Genomic DNA, 23,146 nt, shown 5'->3' on the forward strand with positions numbered 1-23,146 from the left:
TATTTTTCCAGCGTTTTTTTTTTATAAAGGAAAGATTTGGAACCACGAATCTGCCCCAAGATTGGAGGCAGCAGTTGGAACTTGAGGTAGAGGTTAACATGCAAGAGGGCAGCACGGTGGCACAGTTGTTAGCACTGCTGCCTCACAACGCCAGGGACATGGGTTTGATTCCTGGCTTGGGTCACTGTCTGTGCGGAGTCTGCACGTCCTCCCCATGTCTGCATGGGTTTCCTCCCATCGTCCAAAGATGTGCAGGTTAGGTGGATTGGCAATGCTAAATTGCCCTTTTAGTGTCAGGGGGACTAGCTAGGGTAAATGCATGGGGTTATGGGGATAGGGCCTAGGTGGGATTGTGGTCAGTGCAGACTCGATGGGCCGAATGGCCTGCTTCTGCATTGTAGGATTCTATGACAGGGCTCAGATACTTGATGTTATCTAAAGTTAATGCCAAGCTAATTGCTGAGGGGAGTTTCTGAAGATTGGTGGCTGCCTATAAATTCCTGCTTTTGGGGCAAAACGAGATGATCGAGGCCCCACAACCAGCAGCACCTGATTGGCTTTCTTTTGCTGAAAACATTTGACACCTTGAAGCTTGGCATCTGAAATGTAATGAACTGATGAAAGTGGAAACCAGGATTAAAATAAAAGACAGATATTGATGAGTAAATGCGAGAGCATTAGTAACTCTGGGAGGTGGGAGCTGGTACAGGAGCAGCCCTGTGGCTTGAGTAATTCTTGCTTTTCAAGTCACGCCACAGACAGGAGCTCTGGCATATATTAGTGTGGGTGTGATAAACCCCATTTTCAGATATAGTGATCAAAATAAGTAGCGTGTGTGTGACATCTCTTGTACATATTCTTTGATCAGTTCACTTGTATCAGTAGAGACTAGTCTTCGTTCAATTACGTTCATAAAGTGCTGCAACGCCCAATATTCTAAAGGCAAATTTTTTATCACTGAGTATTCATGGAATAATATCATAGAATCCCTACGGTGCAGAAGGAGGCCATTCGGCCCATTGAGTCTGCACCGAATCTCTGAAAGAGCATCCCACCAAGGACCTCCCCTCTGCCCTATTCCCATAACCCTGAGTATTTACCATGGCTAATCCACCTACCTACACATTTTCAGATACAAAGGGACAATTTAGCATGGCAAAATCAACTGACCTGCATATCTTTGGATATAAGGGGCAAATTTAGTATGGTCAATCCATCTAACTTGCACATCTTTGGACACCAAGGGGCAATTTAGCATGGCCAATCCACCTAACCCGCACATCTTTGGGCTGTGGGGGGAAACCAGAGCACCCGAAGGAAGCCCACGCAGACACGGAAAATATGCAAACTCCGCACAGACAGTGACCCAAGATTTGAATCGAACCTGGTTCCCTAGCATGTGAGGCAGCAGTACTAACAATTGTGCCGCCCATTTTTGTACTTAACATGTTGACATTTCAAATAAATGTACCTGCCAACTTATGTAAGACTGATTTACAAGCACTGGTATGTTATTATATACAATCGGGGGGGTTCCTACACCAAATGGCTTTTGAGGTAGTTCAGCTAGTGTCTAATTCTCTGCTTTCAACAAACCCAACATTCAGTGATATCATCGTTCATCCTTTCTTAAGGCGGCAAGGTAGCACAGTGGTTAGCACTGCTGCCTCACAGCGCCAGGGACCCGGGTTCGATTCCCGGCTTGGGTCACTATCTGGGTGGAGTCTGCACGTTCTCCCTGTGTCTGCGTGGGTTTCCTCCGGGTGCTCCGGTTTCCTCCCACAGTCTGAAAGGCGTGTTGCTTCGGTGCATTGACCCGAACAGGCGCCAGAGTGTGTGGCGACTAGAGGAATTTCACAGTAAGTTAATGTAAGGCTTACTTGTGCCACTAATAAATAAACTTTACTTTTACTTTAATTAACTGAAACTTTTTAGTGAATTATATCACTTGAATTATTGATAAAACAATGAATAATTGGACAATAATTGCAGAAAACGATGACTGTAACTTTTACTGTTACTTGGAGACAAGGCTGCTGTACTTTTATTCCAATGTTAAGTGATGCTTCACATTCAAACATGCAGACTACTTGAGACTAAGCAGGGAACTCCATTGCAATAATTCATATTAACAGTTCAAATCCTGAAAAAAAATACTCTTGAATTCTACATCCAACACTCAAAGCCTTGCTTTGGTCAAATAACAGCTCAGTTTCACAGAAATAATTATTCTTTTTTTAAAAAAAAAATTAAGGCCTTGTTTAAAGTACAAAAGTGGTTTTCTGCAGAAGCACGAAACATTTTTCTATAATGTTAATTCAAAAGAATATTTACCAGACAAAAAAAAAGCTCTTTGTGGCAATAAACAAAAAATCACAATTTGACAAAATTCGTGCTTTAAAAAATGTAATTTTGGACAAATTGAACGTGGGCCCGATCTTACCGGGCATTCACGCCACGCTCCCACCGCAGTTAAGTCAGAGAATTTGGCGGCCAGCCGAATCTCCGCTCACTGCGGCGGGAAGGGGAAAATCCCACCGGCGTGAACAGCCGTAACATTCCGGCCAAAGTTTCTGTTTGATATTCATGGTTTGGCAGAACTGGTCCATACTGGATTGCGAGTGCTTCAGTGTGTGTAAAGCCGCAGGCTGTTCAGATATAGTCTTCGGACTCTGTGAGGTCTTCCAACTGCTGATGTATCATGGATTTCAATGCACTGTATCTTCAAAGGAAGGATAACATTATGTCCATAATTAGTGTTTCTTCTATGTCCAATTTAGGCACCCAACACACTGAATTTAACATTCTCCATCCAGAAATAAAAGTCATATTAAAGATACTGCTGTTAATAATTAGAATGGGTGTAAAGATGTCTACAAGATTATGAGGGGCATGGACAGAGTGGATGGTCAGAAGCTTTTCCTCAGGATGGAAGAGTCAATTACTAGGGGCATAGGTTTAAGGTGCGAGGGGCAAGGTTTAAAGGAGACAAGTTTTTGCTGCCAGGGGAGGTAGTGGAAGCAGATACGATAGTGAGTTTTAAGATGCATCTTGACAAATACATGAATAGGATGGGAATAGAGGGATATGGTCCCTGGCAGGGTAGGGGTTTTAGTTCAGTCGGTGCAGGCTTAGAAGGCCGAAGGGCCTGTTCCTGTACTGTAATTTTCTTTGTTCTTTGTAAATGTATTGAATTGAACCATACACAACTTGAAATTTTATTACCCATAAAACTTGATTTGCAACACACAATATTTGTTTACTTTTTCTCTCCTCTTGTCAATGCCTTTGTGCTTTGTGTATGTCAGGGAGTATAGCCGACAACATGTTTCAATGCTAACTTTTGGAAAATGAGAACAATCTGATTGCAATCGCTCTTCAACTTTTCATTCTTCCCTCCAAGATTCAAGATAAGATTAGGGCAACACAGCGGCGGAGTGGTTAGCACTGCTGCCTCACAGTGCCAGGGACCCGGGTTCGGTTCCCAGTTTGGATCACTGTCTGTGCGGATTCAGCACATTCTCCCCATGTCTGTGTGGATTTCCTCCGGGTGCTCCACTTTCCTCCCGCAGTCCAATAGACATGCTGGTTAGGTGCACTGGCCATACAAAATTCTTCCTCAGTGTACCCCGAACAGGCTCTGGAGTGTGGCGACTAGGGGATTTTCACAGCAACTTCATTGTCGTGTTAATGTAAGCCTACTTGTGACTAAATAGACTTTAAACTCATGCCTGCAATGGGTGCTTCCGGCCATTAGCCTGATTAAAACACAGAACATCTCCAGTGTGTTCCCCCCACCGTTAGCCTGGCTGAGCTGTAAACATCACAAACAACAACTTTTCTTCACGTGGCAAGTTTAACAGAGCAAAAAGAAAAATGATGATGCACGACACTCGAGTGTTGTAAATCAAAATTTGACACAGATACAGAAGGAGATATTAGAATTATTGAATCCCTACAGAGCAGAAGGAGGTCATTCGGCCCATTGAGTCCGCACCAACATCAATCCCACCCTATCCCTATAACCCCACGTATTTACCCTGCTAATCCCCCTGACACTAAGGACCAATTTAGCATGGCCAATCCACCTAACCCGCACATCTTTGGACTGTGGGAGGAAACTGGAACACCCGGAGGAAACCCATGCAGACACGGGTAGGATGTGTAAACTCCACACAGACAGTCACCTGAGGCCGGAATTGAAGTCGGGTACCTGGCACTGTGAGGCAGCAGTGCTAACCACTGTGCCACTATGCTGACAAACAAAAGCTTGGTTAAGCGGGCGGCACGGTGGCACAGTGGTTAGCACTGCTACCTCACAGCACCAGGGACCCGGGTTCGAATCCCGGCTTGGGTCACTGTCTGTGTGGAGAATGCACATTCTACCCGTGTCTGCGTGGATTTCCTCCGGGTGCTCCGGTTTCCTCCCACAGTCCAAAGATGTACAGGTTAGGTGGATTGGACATGCTAAATTGCCCCTTACTGTCCCGGGATGTGTAAATTAAAGGGATTGGAGGGGTAAATATGTGGGGTTACGGGGATAGGGCCTGGGTGGGATTGTTGTTGGTGCAGACTCGATGGGCCAAATGGCCTCCTTCTGCACTGTAGGGATTCTATGATTCTAAACAGGTCAGAGCTTAGGGGAGCGGTGAGAGGTAGAGAAACATCAAAGTTCAGGGAGAGAATTCCAATCCTTAGGACCAAGGCAACAGAAGCATGATCGTTCAATGGTGGAATTATTCAAATGAGAATGTGCCATAGGCCGTAATTGGCAGATCGCAGAGATCTCAAAGGCCTGAAGGGCCAATGGAGGTTACAGAGATAGGGATTGGACATGGAGGGATTTGAAAACAAGATTAGGTACCAATGCACCTAATAAGCCCATCTTTCAGACCGTGGGAGGAATAGTATAACATGTAAGAAACAATATTTTTCACTGTATACTAATACATGTGACAATAATAAATCAAATCAAATCAATTCAAATTCAGGACCAATACTAATAATAGTCGAACAAGTAATGCCCATTAATGCCAATTAATTGACAAAAAGGACCAATTTCCAGGTTGTAATTTAATCTCTTGAATCAGGTGATATTAATACGCTGTTTGAACTTTTCTCTCACTGTGTCCATCATTATCTATTCAATTAGATTGCACCCTGTTCATTATTTTACAATAGTCTCTGACAATTGTGAAGTCCATAGATTATTTGTACTTACTTTATGGTCAGTTTGTTAATCTCCCTTTCTTCCTCTTCCTTCAGTTTTTCAACAAAACTATCAAGGACCGGCATTTCAAACTTAATATACTGAGCAACCTTGGGGGAGAAAAATCATTAGACATACGTGAATCAGGTACATCGTTAAGCACGAACCGAGACTTAAAATGTAGTCACTTTGAATGGCACAGAACTTACATCGTATGTGACCTCTTCCCCGAGATCCTTCTCCATCAGGAATATGCGTGCTATTTTTTCACAGGGGCCATGCAAGATCCGCGATATGAGTGGGTATTCCGAATCTTTTAGTTTTGTTCTCTCTGAAATAGGGAGAACAAGTTTTGGTCGGGTGATTTCCTTTAATTAACAGAGCCAGTTATCTCATGCAGAATCAACTGGGGAGGGGTTGGCCTCGTGGTATTATCGCCAGACTGTTAGTCCAGAAGCTCAGCTAATGTTCTGGGGACCCGGGTTCGAATCCCAACACGGCAGATAATGGAATTTAAATTCAATTTTAAAAAACATCTGGAATTAAGAATCTACTGATGACCATCAAACCATTGTTGGAAAAACCCATCTGGTTCACTAATGTCTTTTAGGGAAGGAAATCTGCTGTCCTTACCTGGTCTGGCCTACATGTGACTCCAGAGCCACAGCCAGCCAGTGATGACCATATCCCATGAATGAATTTTTAAAAATCAAACAAATAGTGAAAAAAAGATACTCAGTATGTAAAAGAATGGGGCAGCTTAGTTCATGACTGCAATTAAGTTTTTCACAAACGTTATGCAGAGTTTCTGTCTCTTTATATGGTCCCCTTTTTGACTGGAAATGAAATATGGCAATCAATGTCATAATATCAATGTCATAACTTGCTTGAAAGTAATTGCTGGAAGTAACTGGAAGGGGGCGGCACGATGACACAGTGGTTAGCACTGCTGCCTCACAGCGCCAGGGACCCGGGTTCAGTTCCCGGACTCGGGGCACTGTCTGTGCGGAGTCTGCACGTTCCCCCCCCGTGTCTGCATGGGCTTGCTCCAGGTGCTCCGGTTTCCTCCCATAGTGCAAAGATGTGCGGGTTAGGTGGATTGGCCATGCTAAAAATTGCCCCTTAGTGTCAGCTAGACTACCTGGGGTAAATGTCTGGGGTTATGGGTGGGATTGTGGTTGGTGCAGACTCGATGGGTCCACTGGCCTCCTTCTGCACTGTAGGATTCTATGATTCTATAACTTACTTGCTCTTTCTCGAGTTGACCTTTTCCTCACCTGCCACTATTTAAAATGAAAAGGATCCCTTCTGACCTCATCATTATTATACTCTGGGATTGTTATTCAAGAGAGCCACAATATATCAAAAGAGCAGACTATTACTTTTCAAGTACCAGTTAGTTGTTACACAGCATGCAATGATTGGGGCTCTAACTGCCTTGGAGGGGAAATATTGCATGATATATAGGAAGTATAACTCAGCAGCCTGGAGAGAAGTGAACGAATCTATTATCGAAGTGCTTGCGACAGTGAGTGGTATCAGATTCCCACATCTGCGTTTTTAGATTTATTAAGCAATTTATTTGAACCCATACATGTTGAACCTTCAGCGAGAGCCGGCAAATAGCCATTAATAGTGGGAAACTTATACGGTTGATTTTTATTTCCCTCTGCCCTAACCCGGAGGTGCTGAAACTAACCGCAGGGCCTCATATTGAGTAAAACCAATTGGAGTAGGCTTAAGTGGGATCATGTGCAAAAGTTTACTTTGAGAGGGACGTTTTAAAAATCTGTTTTTGGTGCCTCTCTAATGTCGGTGATACTTTATATTTGACCTACCTCCGCTTTCATGGACAACATACAGAGCAAATTCATCTGCTGTATTTTCCACCTGTGGAAAAAAACACCAAGACAGTCAGGAGAAATGAAAGCGGGCAACATGATCTTACGGTGGTTTCTGTATCGCTGTAAAGTTGGGGAGGCAGTGGTGTAGTGGTATCTTCACTGGACTAGTAATCCAGTGACCCAGGGTAAACCTCTGGGGACCCGGGTTCAAATCCTGCCGCGGCAGATGGTGAAATTTGAATACAATGAAAAATCTGGAATTAAGAATCTACTGATGACCACGAAACCATTGTCGATTGTTGTAAAAACTCATCTGGTTCACTAATGTCCTTTAGGGAAGGAAATCTGCCGTCCTTCCCTGGTCTGGCCTACATGTGACTCCAGAGCCACAGCCATGTGGTTGATTCTTAACTGCCCTCTGAAATGGCCTCGCAAACCATTCAGTTCAAACGCAACTAGGGATGGGCAATAAATGCTGGTCAGCCAGTGACGCCCTTGTCCCATGAATGAATTTTTAAAAAAGTGATCTACATCCATAAGACTGATTTCGTGTGGCTTCATGTTCGCTGCTCCTTCAATCACACAACCTATCCATGTGAGTCTTAGATACAGGCGACCATTTTTCTTAATGACTTTAAACACTTGGGTGCAATCTTACCGGCCATTCGCGCCCTGCTGCCATTGCAAGTGAGGATGGAGAGAATTTGGCGCTCAGCCAAATCTCCATTCAGTGCAGCGGGACTAAAAACTCCTGCCCGTGTGAACGGCTGGAAAATCTTGCCCAACATCCATACTTATACAGTTGCTTTCCCACTTTTATTATTATTTTCATGACATTTGGCAATCAATTCCTTTGGGTGGGAGTTTCCAGCCCTTCCCTAGGGTGGCACAGTGGTTAGCACTGCTGCCTCACAGTGCCAGGGACCTGGGTTCGATTCCTGGCTTGGGTCACTGTCTGTGCGGAGTCTGCACTTTCTCCCCGTGTCTGCATGGGTTTCCTCCGGGTGCTCCAGTTTCCTTCCACACTCCAAAGATGTGCGGGTTAGGTGGATTGGCCATGCTAAATTGCCTCTTTGTGTCGGGGGACTAGCTAGGGTAAATGGATGGGGTTATGAGGATAGGGCCTGGTTGGCATTGTGGTTGGTGAAGACTCGATGGGCCGAATGGCCTCCTTCTGCACTTTATAATTCAATGGTCCCCGCCGGTGGGATCATTTGGCCCAGACAGTGGTACCCTCTTGCCCTGTTGTGGTGGGTTCCCCGTTGGCAATGCCAACGTGTAACATAAATGATCATCGACTTCGGCAGGACTGGAAAATGCTACTGGCAGCCAATGGCGAGCCACTTCCTGTTCGGAAAGACCACTGCTTGGTGGCCAGATCATCCCAAACTATGTTTCCATCATAAAGTCCTGGAAAATGGTTTCTGGGTGCAACTTACCTGGGGCGGAATTCTCCGACCGCGCTGGTCTAAAAGCCGGAAATTCCTGCCTGACCGTCAATGGCATTTCACATTTTCCGCAACCCGCCCGCCAAAATTTCAGTGGTGGCCAGGATGGGAGAATTCCGGCCCTGAACTTGCTCCAACTGACCTGAAAATAAGCTATGATTTTCTGTGATTTAATCCACAGTGTATTCTTCTATTCATTCAAGGGGTGCAGGCTTCGCTGGCTAGCCCAGCATTCATTGCCCATCTGTAGTTGCCCCAGTGAAGGTGGTGGTGAGCTGCCTTCTCGAACCGCTGCAGTCCATGCAATGTAGATACACCCACAGCGCTGTTGGGGAGGGAGTTCCAGGATTTTGACCCAGCAACAGTGAAGGAACGGCGATATATTTCCAACTCAGGATGGTGAATGACTTGGAGTGGAACTTGCAGGCGTTCCCTGGTGTAGACTGGAAAGCTTCAACAATGAAATGTGTCCCTTTTAATCTATTTTGCTGAACGCAGAATACATAGGATTATCACAACACGGTGTTGCACACCATGCGGTTTTATCAGTAATCTGCCCACATGGTGAAATGATGTTTAAAAAATCTCAACAACCAGCAATCGTTCAATTAATTTTGTGTTCTATGTTCAGGACTGTCAACTATTATGTGAATGTTTGATTATACAATAAGGTTATTGGATCCGGGTTTGTTCTCTCATGCTAATGGTAGGTGCCAGCTGTTAAATTTGCTCATTGGGTGGGATTTTCCAGCCTCATTCATCCCAAAACCGTAAAATCCCGCCCGAGGTCAACAGGCCTTTCCACGTTCCGCCCCTCGCCGATTCCCGTGGTGGGCGGGGCGGTAAAATTCCAGCTATGGACTTTTGCACCTGAGGTTCCAAGAGTCCAAAGGGTCCAAAGTCTCCAAAGTCCAAAGTCCTCTGCAGGGCCTCTAGTTAGAGTCAAAAATTTGTGTTATCAAATCAAATTGAAGAATCATTATTGAGCAATGTAGTCTGAGCCAGGAAGTGTCAGCAAAAAGATTGTAATCCAATGCCTGAACAGAAAGTGAAATGAAGAGGGGAGAAAAGGTTGAATTGAGAGAGATAAGCGGCAGAGAGAGAATGTGAAAAAGTATATATGGGGCGGCCATGGCCTAGTGGTATTATCGCCAGGTTATTAATCCAGAAACTCAGCTAATGTTCTGGGGACCTGGGTTCGAATCCCACCACGGCAGATGGTGGAATTTGAATTCAATCAAAAATATCTGGAATTAAGAATCTACTGATGACCATGAAACCATTGTCGGAAAAACCCATCTGGTTCACTAATGTCCTTTAGGGAAATAAATCTTTGCCTGGTCTGGCCTACATGTGACTCCAGAGCCACAGCAACGTGGTTGACTTTGAACTGCCCTTGGGCAACTAGGGATGGGCAACAAATGCTGGGTAGCCAGTGACGCCCATGTCCCATGAATGAATTAAAAAAAAATATCATCTCCAGTAATGCTGGAAATCTGAAGAACGAAACGGCAACACTTTGACAACCCGCGCAAATCCCTGCGCACATCCCTCCTCTAAGTTACCGTGAGTATGTACGGGCATGCAAACAAATTCAAAGTGCTTGCACACTTAAATAACTCATCTGTGCACTCAGAAAGAATGAGAGGAAATGTTCCTCCACACTTGTGTAATTGAATTCATTTTCAGGGCCGGAGAGTTTGTCTGACAGTAATTTAAAGGATTCTTTCACTGGAGCTCTAAACTTTTCTGGCAAGCTTATTGTGTCCAACCTCCAGCAAGTAGAGCAACTTCACACCATTCCATACAGTTCAATGGTGGGTGGAGTTCTCCCCTCTGGGCCGAAGGCTCCCCTGGCGGGGGCACACAGGGGGAGTGTTTCCCGTCGCAGAGGCCTATGGGAAACCACACCACAACCTCTGGCCCTGACCTCATTAGCTATGTACCCACGGGTTTAGCACCATACTCTGTGGCTTGAATGGGTGCCATATTTGAAAGGTGCCCAAGGTCAATGACCCCCTTCGGCTGACGGAGGGAGATTGAGCTCAGAACACAGCAGGGCTGCGAAATGGACCTCCTCGGTGACACTGAAGCTGGAAGATCCACCTGAAAGATGATTCCCCCCCTTACCCACGGCTGGTTCAGGGTCCACGCTCACAGGTGGCCTCCATCCCAAGCAGCCCCGGGCATTTGTTTGGGTAAGTTCTGGCTTTTGCAAGCCACGTTGTTCCTGATGTGTTCCAGACTGGCATCGCAGTGATTCGGGCTTGAGTGGAAGATTCCGGTTGGAATCTGCATCCCATTGGCGGGATGAAAATCTGTTTCACTCTGGCCTGCAGCAGGATTCTGGATCTGTCCAGATGGGAACTAGTGGGGAAAATCCCACAGCAAACCCACACCAGCGTAAAACCTATTTTTGAAGCTGAATTCTCCCCCTGCCCATCCGACACTGAGCAGCAGCTTGGGAGACTTCTGCCCGATCAGTGCATGAGTTCAAAAGCATCTGGAGGACTAAGGCATCTCAGGAGGGCAGGTTCGAGATGTTCAATCGTGCCTGTGCAGACAGGGGAATTTATTTTTTATTCATTCATGGGACATGGGCGTCGCTGGCTGGCCAGCATTTATTGCCCATCCCTAGTTGCCCGAGGGCAGGTGAGAGTCAACCACATTGCTGTGGTTCTGGAGTCACAGACCAGGGTAAGGACGGCAGATTTCTTTCCCTAAAGGACATTAGTGAACCAGATGGGTTTTTCCAACAATCAACAATGGTTTCATGGTCATCAGTAGATTCTTAATTCCAGATATTTTGTTTTAATGAATTCAAATTCCACCATCTGCCGTGGCGGGATTCGAACCTGGGTCCCCAGAACATTAGCTAAATTTCTGGATTAATAATCTAACGATAATACCACTAGGTCATTGCCTCCCCATTACTTGCTGTCTGATTTACTTGTTAATAATTGTGAGTGCTGTCAGTTTCACATTACTTCTATTGCAAAACCCAGCCCCAATGTATCATATTTTTAATCTGCGTTTATATTGGGCTCACTTACCCTAAATTTGTTGAGCAGTAAGTTCAGTACTTGCGAAGTGTTCATGCTACTGTTCACGCGAACGTTTGTTACAGACCCATAGGCTGGTGTAAACACAGATGTCTGAGGATTAGGAAACAAAAACAGACTGTCAGTGCTTTTCGATGGAAGATGTGATAAATTCAAACCTTTTGGCACGGTGGCACAGTGGTTAGCACTGCTGCCTCACAGCGCCAGGGACCCGGGTTCGATTCCCGGCTTGGGTCACTGTGTCTGTGGAGTCTGCACGTTCTCCCCGCGTCTGCGTGGGTTTCCTCCGGGTGCTCCAGTTTCCTCCCACAGTCCAAAAGATGTCCTGGTTAGGTGCATTGGCCGTGCTAAATTCTCCCACAGTGTACCCAATCAGGCGCCCGAGTGTGGGGACTAGGGGATTTTCACAGTAACTTCATTGCAGTGTTAATGTAAGCCTACTTGTGACACCAATAAATAAACATAAACTTAAAAAAACGTTTTCGCCATTTGGAATCCTTCAGCTCGATATACCTGACCCAGAAAAGGCATCCATGCAGCTGTCCCTCAGGGAAGTATTTAACCTCCACACACACACACACTGGGAACAATTGCAGACGTATGTCTGGCACCTCCCTGGGTACTGCACCAGAGAGTCAGAGCCATGAGCCACGTGCTCATGTCCTGGAGAGGGTGACGAACAATCAATCTCCTGACTCAGTGACTGACTGCGACCGCGCAGACACAGTGAAGGGGCAATCCTGAGGTGTAACGCACTTTGACTCCCGGGCCATGTCAACCAACCCCGAACCTTTACCCTTTCCCAGACTGTGGTAAACCACTGTTAAGCTTATTGCCTGTGTGTGTGTGTGACATGCCTGGGCATGCCCCTGCCGGCCCTGCCTGAGACTCCTCCCCCCCTGGTCCAGGTATAAAGGTGACTGCTCCCAACCCCCCTGCCTCAGTCGCTGGACCAGTTCATCAGCATGGGTGTGCTCCAAGTCTTTTGCGAATAAAAGCCTATTTGTTCTTGCATACAAACTAGTCTTTGCTTGATTGATAGTGCATCACAGACATACCTTGTGATTGTAGAAGTGTCCGTTGATGGAGAACCTGTGCCGTTTCATGCGTTGGTTTTCGCCCGGCGTGCGATATTTTGTTCTGCGCTGTATCAAAGAGCTGGCATCACTTTTTGTCCGCATGAGCTGCGGAACTTCATCTTCAGGATTGTTGGTGAGAGATTCTGTGAGAAAACAAGAGACTAAATTGCAGCTAATTTCGAGCGCTCCGAAAGCTAGTGGCGTTTGCTACCAAATATACCGGTTGGACTTTAACCTGGTGTTGTTGGACTCCTTACTGTGTAATCCCCTAGTCGCCACACTCCGGCGCCTGTTTGGGTACACTGAGGGAGAATTTAGCACGGCCAATGCACCTAGCCAGCATGTCTTTCGGACTGTGGGGGGAAACCGGAGCACCCAGAGGAAACCCACGCAGACACGGGGAAAACATGCAAACTTCATACAAACAGTGACCCAAGACGGGAATCGAACCCGAGTCCCTGGCGCTGTGAGGCAGCAGTGCTAACCACCGTGCCACTCAGTGCCACAGAATTTTGTATGTCTAACTGAAAGGGCAGATGGGACCTCGGTTTAAAGTCTTAACTGCTGGAGGACTTGCAGTTAGGACCTTAAACCAAAGTCCCATCTGCCCTTTCAATTGGACATAAAAAATTCTGTGGCCCTGCTTGAAAGCGAGCAGGGGAATTATACTGTGTCCTGACCATGTTTACCCCTTAATCAACATCACCAAAACAAAATTATCTAGTCATTATCAGATTACTGGTTGTGGAATACTGCAGTACACAGTAGTAATTGACTAAGCATATCACTGTCCCACCCCCATGTTAGACTGTCCATTCACACCGACCTGAATCACGACAGATCCCCAGCAATGTGCACCTGGCGAGCAGAACCTGCTGGAGTACAGCCCCCAAGGGGGGAATGGGTCATGCCCAGGCAGTACCCTGGCATTGTACGCTAACAGTGTCTGGGGCAGTGCTGTGGGTGGGTTGGGGGGGGGGAGACCGTGTCCACGGTGGCGGGAGGTTCTGAATCTGTTGGAGTGAAGGTCCCTCTCTGTTGTGGGGGGAAGTGGGGTAGGGTTCCATGGGGTGTTCCTGCTTTTATCTGGTTCACTAATGTCCTTTAGGGAAGGCAGTCTGCCGTCCTTACCCTGTCTGACCGACATGTGACTCCAGAGCCACAGCAATGTGGTTGACTCTTAACTGCCTTCCAAGGGCAATTAGGGATGGGCAATAAATGCAGGCCGGCCAGCGACGCCCATGATCCATGAATGACTAAAATAGAAAATTGGGGCACCCTTTAAAAAGGGTACTCTGATCTTTTAAAGACTGAAGTTGCTCAATTAGAGCCCAACCCATTAGCATGACGTTGTTGGACCCACCCTTTCCATTTTATTTCTCAAAGTATGTAAAGATATGGTGGGAGAAGCTGGCAAGGAGGCTGGCGGAGGTGCCTTCCCGACCGAGACAACAGTTTGAGAAAATAAATCTGAAAATTCTGCCTTGCAACTCAAAAGGTGCTTAATTAGCCGGAAACCACATCGAGTCATCCTGAGGCTGTGGGAGGGTCGGCATAGAAGCAGAGTATGTCCACCACCACCGTCTAAAATTAATTAAGGGATGGGCAATAAATGTAGGCCTTGCCAGCGGCACCAACATCCCGTGAATGAATTTTAGAAAAAGAGTTAATTCCATTTAATTAGGATTTCTGAAACATTTCAGGCAGGACATTGACTGTTGAACCTTTGAGATGTAAATTCCTCTGGGTAAAAAACTGCAATTAAATTGAGGATGGCTGTACCAGAAACTCAACTGGACTCGCCACATAAACACAGTGGCCACAAGAGCAGGTCAGAAGACAGGAATACTGCGGCGAGTTCACCTCCTGATTCCCCAAAGCCTGTCCAACATCTACAAGACACAAGTCAGGAGTGTGATGGAATACTGCCCACTTGCTTGGATGGGTGCAGCTCCCACAACACTCAAGAAGCTTGACACCATCCAGGGCAAAGCAGCCTGCTTGATTGGCACCACATCTACAAACATCCACTCCCTCCACCACCGACGCTCAGTAGCAGCAGTGTGTACCATCTACAAGATGCACTGCAGCAATTCACCAAAGATCCTTAGACAGCACCTTCCAAACCCACGACCACTTCCATCTAGAAGGACAAGGGCAGCAGATACATGGGAACACCACCACCTGCAAGTTCCCCTCCAAGCCACTCACCATCCTGACTTGGAAATTTATTGCCATTCCTTTGCAGTCGCTGGGTCAAAATCGTGGAACTCCCTCCCTCTCGGCATTGTGGGTCAACCCACAGCATGTGGACTGCAGCGATTCAAGAAGGCAACTCACCACCACCTTCTCAAGGGCAACTAGGGATGGGCAATAAATGCTGGCCAGCCAGCGACGCCCATGTCCCACAAATGAATAAAAAAAAGACAAATCTATTTCCCATGTTTGAACTGAAAATAATAAACGTGGAATTTCGAAATGCTGCCAAAGCTGCAGGTTCTGCCTTCTGAGAAAAATTGCATTCATATTTGACCATCTTGAAGTGAAGGTTCCTGGGTTTAACTTTAAGATCAATAGCTTCACCTACCTGTAATGCTGCTGCTGCTCAGGTTCTGTGGGAAGTCATCCTTACTTGTCAATTCATTTTCGGTTTCAGGTGAACTGGCATTTGCCAAAGCCTGCGGTGTTGTTCCTTTTCTGCAACAGGTTAATGTTACAAACACTCAGGTCAACAGTCCATTGAAATAAAGTTATGAATGAAGTTACAGAGCTGGAGGTGTAACAGGGATCACCACATGTCATTGCATGATAGTCGTACTGTAATTTGTTGAAAACAAACTAGAATAGCAATAGGGAACTTGTCTGTCAATACCGATAAGCAAAGATTTTCTTTAAGAAAATACGGTGGAATACGTCTGGTGAATAGCAATGATTTCATTCTATGATCTGCCAGTCTGCGGATAGTTGGGAACCTGTCTTGGGGGCAGGGAATTCATATGGTGTTCGTGGAAGTGGAAATGACTAGGGTTGGGAAGCATTTTCCGATCAGGGCCAGTGTGATCTCCTGGACTCGTTTCGATCGCCTCAGGGGGTCGGAGAGGAATTTCCCAGATTTTTTTTCCCCCATATTGGCCCTGGGGTTTTCACTCTGGGTTTTCGCCTCTCCCTGGAGATCACATGGTCTGGAATGGGGAGGTGGGGGTGAGTTAATAGGTTGTGATGAACAAAGCATCGTAGCTGTGAGGGACAGCTCGGTGGATAGGATATTGGTATGTAGATAGGCTGGAAAATTGGGCGGGGATCCTGGATTCAGGATTCAATCCTGGCCCGGGGAGCGGCGTGGGCTTGGAGGGCCGAAGGGCCTGTTCCTGTGCTGTATTGTTCTTTGTTCTTTGTTCTTATTATAATAAAGGCCCCTTTCACCTCACAAATGACAGAACAATTGTGATTATTCTTATTGCTGTTTGGTTTCTTAGAACTTAGAAACCCTACAGCACAGAAAGAGGCCCTTCGGCCCATCGAGTCTGCACCAACCACAATCCCACCCAGGCCCTACCCCCATATCCCTACATATTTACCCACTAATCCCTCTAATCTACACATCCCAGGACACTAAGGGCAATTTTAGCATGGCCAATCAACCTAACTCGCACATCTTTGGACTGTGGGAGGAAACCGGAGCACCCGGAGGAAACCCACGCAGACACGAGGAGAATGTGCAAACTCCTCACAGACAATGACCCAAGCCGGGAATCGAACCCAGGCCCCTGGAGCTGTGAAGCAGCAGTGCTAACCACTGTGCTACCGTGCCGCCCCGTTTCTGCTTAAACATAAGAAATTTTTCAAAGCACTGTGGGGGGAGCCACATTTGGGGCGCATTTTACCGTCCCGCCCACCATGGGAATCGGAGTGGACGAAGGGCAGACCGTGGTAAGGTCCGTTGACCTTGGGCGGGATTTTCTGGTTTCGGGGCGAGGGGGGATTTACAATCCAAAAGAGCGAGATTTATCCCAAATTACACCATGGAGCATCTGCAAACTCTACAGAACAAATCCCTTTTCCAAAGGAAAAAAAGACTTGGCAGTCTGAAGGGGGTCCTCAGAAAGTTATCCACCCAGCAGAGCCCAAGGAAACGATGCATGAAATGTTGTAATATTCAGGTAATATTTGAATGCTTCTTTCTGCTTTCGGTGGAGCCTCGTGTCTTTGCTGGAGATATTCGCAAAAATGCACATCATGGACAAATGGGTTCGAGACCCAGCCCTTTCCTCCCTTGCAAGGAATGGGTAGAGATGGAGATTAGGCAGAGAAAATAAAGGTGTATAAGATGTTGAGAGGCATAGATCGGGTGGACTCTCAGAGGCTTTTTCCCAGGGTGGAAATGTCTGCTACGAGAGGACACAGGTTTAAGGTGCTGTGGGGTAGGTACAGGGGAGATGTTAGTTTTTCACAGAGGGTGGTGGGCGAGTGGAATCGGCTGCCGTCAGTGGTGGTGCAGGCGAACTCAATAGGGTCTTTTAAGAGACTCCTGGATGAGTACATGGAGCTTAATAGGATGGAGGGTTATAGGTAGGTCGAGAAGGTAGGGATGTGTTCGGCACAACTTGTGGGCCGAAGGACCTGTTTGTGCTGTAGTTTTTCTATGTTTCTATGTTTCTAAAAATCAGGTCTATGAAGCTGGAGTCTCAGTATCCAGATTTATCTTCATATTGGAACAGTCACACAAATTGAAGCTCTTTCCTTCCTTCATTAAGGACATTAAAACAAAATGAAAATTGCTCCAATCTGGCAATTACTTCTGTTCTTGCTCAAAGCAAACTCATTGGGGGCAGCGAGGGGGAGGAGGTGTTGGGGGTGGGTGTGGGGTTGGGGGTGCGACAGATCTCCCAATGCACTTTGTACACTTGTACACAGGTGCACTGGGAGATTAGGGTGCATGCAAAATGGTGCCCCGACAGCTCAGCAGCCGGCCTCCTGGCGTGAATAGGCTCCGCCCACTCCCCCTACTGGCAAGAATCACACTTTGCCTCATTGTTTTTTCCTAAGTATCATACAATTGCATCTGGAAGTTCGTCCAAGCATTTAGCATTATTCCCATTTTTACGCTCATTTGGCACTTAGAATTTTTTTTTGTAAGATCGCCCCCCCATTATTTTCAAAAATCTTTTTTCACCAGTGAATATGTACCAGGTGCAACCTGGAGATGTACAAATCAGCAAATACTAGCTGAGATCCCTGTTATGAGGCAGGGCTTATGCCACAGAAAGGCACTGACTTGTTAATCGAGATGTCTAAACAGTTGTTCTTTTAGGGGAATCATTAACAGATGATGGAAACACGAGTGCCAAATATTTACACCTGCTATTTGCGAGAAAGGTGCTAAAAATCTCAATTTTTATTCAGTGAAGGGGAGATGTTTTTAATCTATCCTCGCGATAAAGATCCAAGCGACACCAATTGATATTCCGTGACTGAGTCGAAGCAATGGCCAGATTAAAATGAGGCAAAGAATGCAGAGGATCAGAGCCAATGGCAACCCTTTGCCTATATTTCATCATTTAATCTATTTTTTCACATCATATTCGGGAATATATTCTTGTATATCAGTAAAACATTAGGGAAATAAACCTAAAATAACGCATGAAGATAATTCGTACTTCACCACACAATGACACATAAAACTGACACAATACAACCACTCCATCCCTTCAAATCGACCACGGTTACAAGTTCCATGGTTTGTGCATTGCCCAACAACTCAGTAATAAATCTGATGCAATAGAAAGGGAAATTGGAAAGCTCTGCCCACAGAAAGTCAAAGCCAATAACTGTCTACAAGTTTGGTCAGGCCATTGAACTCTGGACTTGCACGCATTTTTCTTTTTAATTTTAAAAGTTTAAAATTTACTTATTAGTGTCACAAGTAAGCTTACATTAACACTGCAATGAAGTTACTGTGAAAGTCCCCTAGTCGCCACACTCCGGCACCTGTTCGGGTACACTGAGGGAGAATTTAGCATGGCCAATGCACCTAACCAGCACGTCTTTCAGACTGTGGGAGGAAACCGGAGCATTCAGAGGAAACCCACGCAGACACGGGGAGAACGTGCAGACTCCGCACAGACAGTGACCCAAGCTAGGAATCAAACCCGGGTCTCTGGTACTGTGAGGCAGCAGTGCTAATCACCATGCCACCCAGTGCCACAGAAGTTTGTACGTCTAATTGAAAGGGCAGATGGGATCTTGGTTTAAGGTCTAAACTGCTGGAGGACTTGCAGTTAGGACCTTAAACCAAGGTCCCATCTGCCCTTTCAGTTGGGCACAAAAAATTCTGTGGCACTGCTTGAAAGCGAGCAGGGAAATTATACTGTGTCCTGACCATATTTACCCCTTAATCAACATCACCAAAACAAAATTATCTAGTCATTATCAGATTGCTGGTTGTGGAAACTGGAGCACCCGGAGGAAGCCCATGCAGACTCCACACAGTCAGTGACACAAGCCGGGAATCGAACCTGGGTCCCTGGCACTGTGAGGCAGCAGTCCTAACCACTGTGCTACTGTACTGCCTCTGGAATTATACAGACTTCTAGAAGACAGGGTTGTGTGTGTTTAAGGTTGGAAAGTATTCCATTGGGTCTTCTGCAGCTAGATTCTGGGATAACAACTGGAAGTGATGGCCGATGTTGACTATTCCTCATGCTGGTTGGGTGGATTTGAATGTCATGTTAATAAGGGAAAACATTATGAATTTCCCATCATTAATGCCCAATGACTGCTGGATGTTCAAAACACCTGCAATGTTACGGAATTGTTTTTTGTGGGGGGATTTAACATTTAACGGTTTCTTTCGCAATGACTGTAATTGCTCCTGGTCTTTTGGCAAAGATCAAGGGTCAGATCTAGTCTAAGATGGGCTTTTCTTGTCAGCTTGGATCTTGTTTGTCTTTCTTACGGGAACCATGAATTGGATTCAATTTGAATTTGGTATTTAGAGCAAGCCAAGGAGATGGATTCTGGTCTGCCTTGGCATTGGTTTTGTAACTTTAAGAATAATTCTGGGGTGATCAAATGCATGACATTCTGAGCTTCTTGTTAACATAAAAACATAGAAGATAGGAACAGGAGAAGGCCATTCGGCCCTTCGAGCCTGCTCCGCCATTCATCAAGATCATGGCCAATCATCCAACTCAATAGCCTAATCCTGCTTTCTCCCCATAACCTTTCATCCTATTTGCCCCAAGTGCTAAATCTAGCATTGAAATATAGTTCCTTTGTTTGCAGGTTCCCCAGCGTCAGCTAACCATGTTGAGAGCTTCTGGGGTCTCTGGAAGCAGTGATTTTCCTGCTGCCCCATGGCACGCTCCCTGAGGAAGGAGGGAATGTCAAGGGGCATTCCAGAATCCTGCAATATCCTCCCTAACAGCACAGTGGGTGGACCTACACTGCATGGTCAGCAGTGGTTCAATGGGGTGGCTCACCATTACCTTCTCAAGGGCAATTAGGTGGCACAGTGGTTAGCACGGCTGCCTCACAGCACCAGAGACCTGGGTTCGATTCCCGGCTTGGGTCACTATCTGTGCGGAGTCTGCACATTCTCCCCATGTCTGCGTGGGTTTCCTCCGGTTTCCTCCCACAGTCCGAAAGACGTGCTGGTTAGGCACATTGGCCGTGCTAAATTCTCCCTCAGTGTGCCCGAACGGGTGCTGGAGTGTGGCAACTAGAGGATTTTTAGAGTAACTTCATTGCAGTATTAATATAAGGATACTTGTGACACCCATAAATAAACTTTAAACTTTTAAGGACGGGCAATAAATGCAAAGCCTTGCCAGCGACACCCACATCTCGTGAAAGAATAAAATAAAACTAAAGCCAGGATCTGGGCTGCAGACCTCCCACTGTGACAAAGCTGTAGTGAGATCACATCCTTTCCATCAATACTCTTCTATCCTGTATGCTCAGTGTAACTCATTGCTGGCTGTATAAACAACTTCTTACAAAGACAGTTCCTCTTTATGGCTCACTTGTACAAAGCAGTGTGTTGTCCTAATCGCAGCAGTCTGCTGCCTGAGAAACACATTCGCTCGTTATCATCATGCATCTGGAGTCTTATTGGTCTTCTTAGCCCCCAGGATATGTTCAAAAGGCCCTCAATGATCAGCTCCGCTCCATCCTAAAGCAAAAACAATTAAAAAAGAAACATCAGAAACTGAGCGACGATCTGCCACCTTATAACATGACGCTACTTTGGCAAGGGGGGAATTCCAAATGTTGTTAGTACGGTGGCACAGTGCTTAGCGCTGCTGCTTCACAGTGCCAGGGACCCGGGTTCGATTCCGGCCTCGGTTGACTGTCTGTGTGGAGTTTGCATGTTCTCCCCATGTCTGAGCAGGTTTCCTCCGGGTGCTCCGGTTTCCTCCCACAGTCCAAAGATGTGCGGGTTAGGTAGATTTGCCATGCTAAATTGTCCCTTTGTGTCCCAAGATGTGCGGGTTAGGTGGACTGGCCATGCTAAATTGTCCCTTAGTGTCCAGAGATGTGTAGCTCAGGTGGATTGGCCATGCTAAATTGTCCCTTAGTGTCTAAAGATGTGGTTAGGTGGATTGGCCATGCAAAATTGCCCCTTAGTGTCCCAAGATGTTCAGGTTAGGTAGATTGGCCATGGTAAATTGCCCCTTAGTGTCCCAAGATGTTCAGGTTAGGTGGATTGGCCATGCTAAATTGTCCCTTAGTGTCCAAAGATGCGCGGGCTAGGGGGATTGGCCACGCTAAATTGTCCCTTAGTGTCCCGGGATGCATAAATTAGAGGAATTAGCGGATTAAATATGTGGGGTTATGGGGATAGGGACTGGGTGAGATTGTTGTCGGTGCAGATTTGATGGGTCGAACAGCCTCGTTCTTCACTGTAGGGATTGTATGATTCAGTGGGGAAGCCTGCTAATTGTATTAAAATTAATTGAAATGAGTTCCCGACCTTTTTGGGTGGGAACATCGTTGCATCAGTGGCAAGGGGAAGGGAGAATCGGAAAATGAGATCTCGCCGGCGAGATTCTCGTTTTCTGAGGCTTGTGGAATTTTGCGCCCACGTTGCTGTTTGCCCTCACAGCGAACGTGGGCGCAAAATTATGGCAATTAACTTTAATGAAACATTAACCACAGTAATTTCATTGCAGTGTTAATGTAAGCCTACCTGTAATACTAATAAATAATAAATAAAATAAATAACCCATTCCCACGTCGGTAATAATGGGCTTGAATGCAACTGGATATTTGGGACAAAGAGATTAAAGGAATCTTAAGAACTTTATCCACTCCAACCTCCCCCACAAGTATTTAGTTCACCAAACAGAAACCAACTGTTACAGAGCTTCAATTGTGTTATATGTGGGGCAGCAGTCCAAGCATCTGTCTGCATAGTAATTGGGGATTAGGAAAAGCTAACAATTATTCCACATCCCTCTCGCCCACTGCTGCTGAGTCAGATGTTCCTTCCTGTTCTCAGAAGAAAGAATACAGAGAAGTACCAACATGAAATTAAGAGCTAAACACTAACCTTGCAGCTCCTTGTAGCTGCCAGCCTTGGTGTTAGAATAATGGAAGAAAGGTTTGCGGCACAGAAAGAAGCCACTCGGCCCGTTGTGTTTGCACCAACCAAAGAAAGGGCCACCCTGCCTAATCCCACTTTCCATAGAACCCCCAGAGTGCAGAAGGAGGCCATTCGGCCCATTGAGTCTGCACCGACCACAATCCCACCCAGGCCCTATTCCCATAACCCCACATTTTTACCGTGCTAATCCCCCTGACACTAGGGTCAATTCACCTAACCCGCATATCTTTGGCGTGTAGGAGGAAACCGGAGCACCCGGAGGAAACCCACGCAGACACGGGGAGAACGTTCAGACTCCGCACAGACAGTGACCCGAGGCCGGAATTGAACCCGGGTGCTTGGCGCTGTGAGGCAGCAGTGCTAACCCACTGTGCCACCGTGCAGCCCTAGGTTTGTCCATAGCCCTGCAGTTACGGCACCCAAGGTGTATATCCGGAGACCTTTTAAATGAGTTGAGGGGTTGCTGCCTCTACTACCCTTTCAGCCAGTGAGCCCCAGACCTCTACAAGCTCCAGGGTGAAGATATCTTTCCTCAACTCCCCTCTGATCTTTTTACCGACTACTTTCTTAATCTATACCCCTTCGTCACTGACCTCTTTGCTCAGGTAAATAGGCCTTTCCCATCCACTCAATCCAGGACCCTCACAACTTTGCATCAAATCTCCCTTCAGCCTCCTCTATCCCAAGGAGAACTACCCCGGCCTCTCCAATCCTTCCTCATAGCTGCAATTTTCCAGTCCTGGCAACATTCTTATCAATCTCCTCTTGTACCCTCTTTAATGTGGTGTCTGACCACTGTAAACTGGGGTCTTTTCACCTGCAAATAACCCATTGACACATGCACATGTTTAAATCTAGTGTGAATTTAGATCTATTCCTTGGATTTAGCAAATCTGT

The 23,146-nt window shown here is 46.3% G+C and overlaps 1 protein-coding gene across 5 annotated transcripts in view; it reads right to left on the reverse strand.

Moving 5' to 3' along the window:
• Positions 1-1,841: 1,841 nt before the first annotated feature.
• rassf4a (Ras association domain family member 4a) overlaps positions 1,842-23,146 on the reverse strand; it is a 305,015-nt gene continuing 283,710 nt past the window's right edge. For 4 of the 5 annotated variants that reach the window (XM_078199619.1, XM_078199618.1, XM_078199620.1 and 1 more), the window contains 8 exons: positions 20,667-20,815; positions 15,230-15,339; positions 12,622-12,785; positions 11,555-11,656; positions 7,048-7,099; positions 5,419-5,540; positions 5,222-5,319; positions 1,989-2,722 (listed from right to left, as the gene is read on the reverse strand). In XM_078199619.1, the coding sequence (XP_078055745.1) occupies positions 2,653-2,722; positions 5,222-5,319; positions 5,419-5,540; positions 7,048-7,099; positions 11,555-11,656; positions 12,622-12,785; positions 15,230-15,339; positions 20,667-20,815 (867 nt within the window). In that variant the 3' untranslated portion in view covers positions 1,989-2,652. Of the gene's footprint in view, positions 2,723-5,221; positions 5,320-5,418; positions 5,541-7,047; positions 7,100-11,554; positions 11,657-12,621; positions 12,786-15,229; positions 15,340-20,666; positions 20,816-23,146 lie in introns of all 5 variants that reach the window. The other variant, XM_078199617.1, reaches the window with a different exon arrangement.

This window comes from Mustelus asterias, chromosome 28, assembly GCF_964213995.1.
Source record: "Mustelus asterias chromosome 28, sMusAst1.hap1.1, whole genome shotgun sequence".
Taxonomy (NCBI): domain Eukaryota; kingdom Metazoa; phylum Chordata; class Chondrichthyes; order Carcharhiniformes; family Triakidae; genus Mustelus; species Mustelus asterias.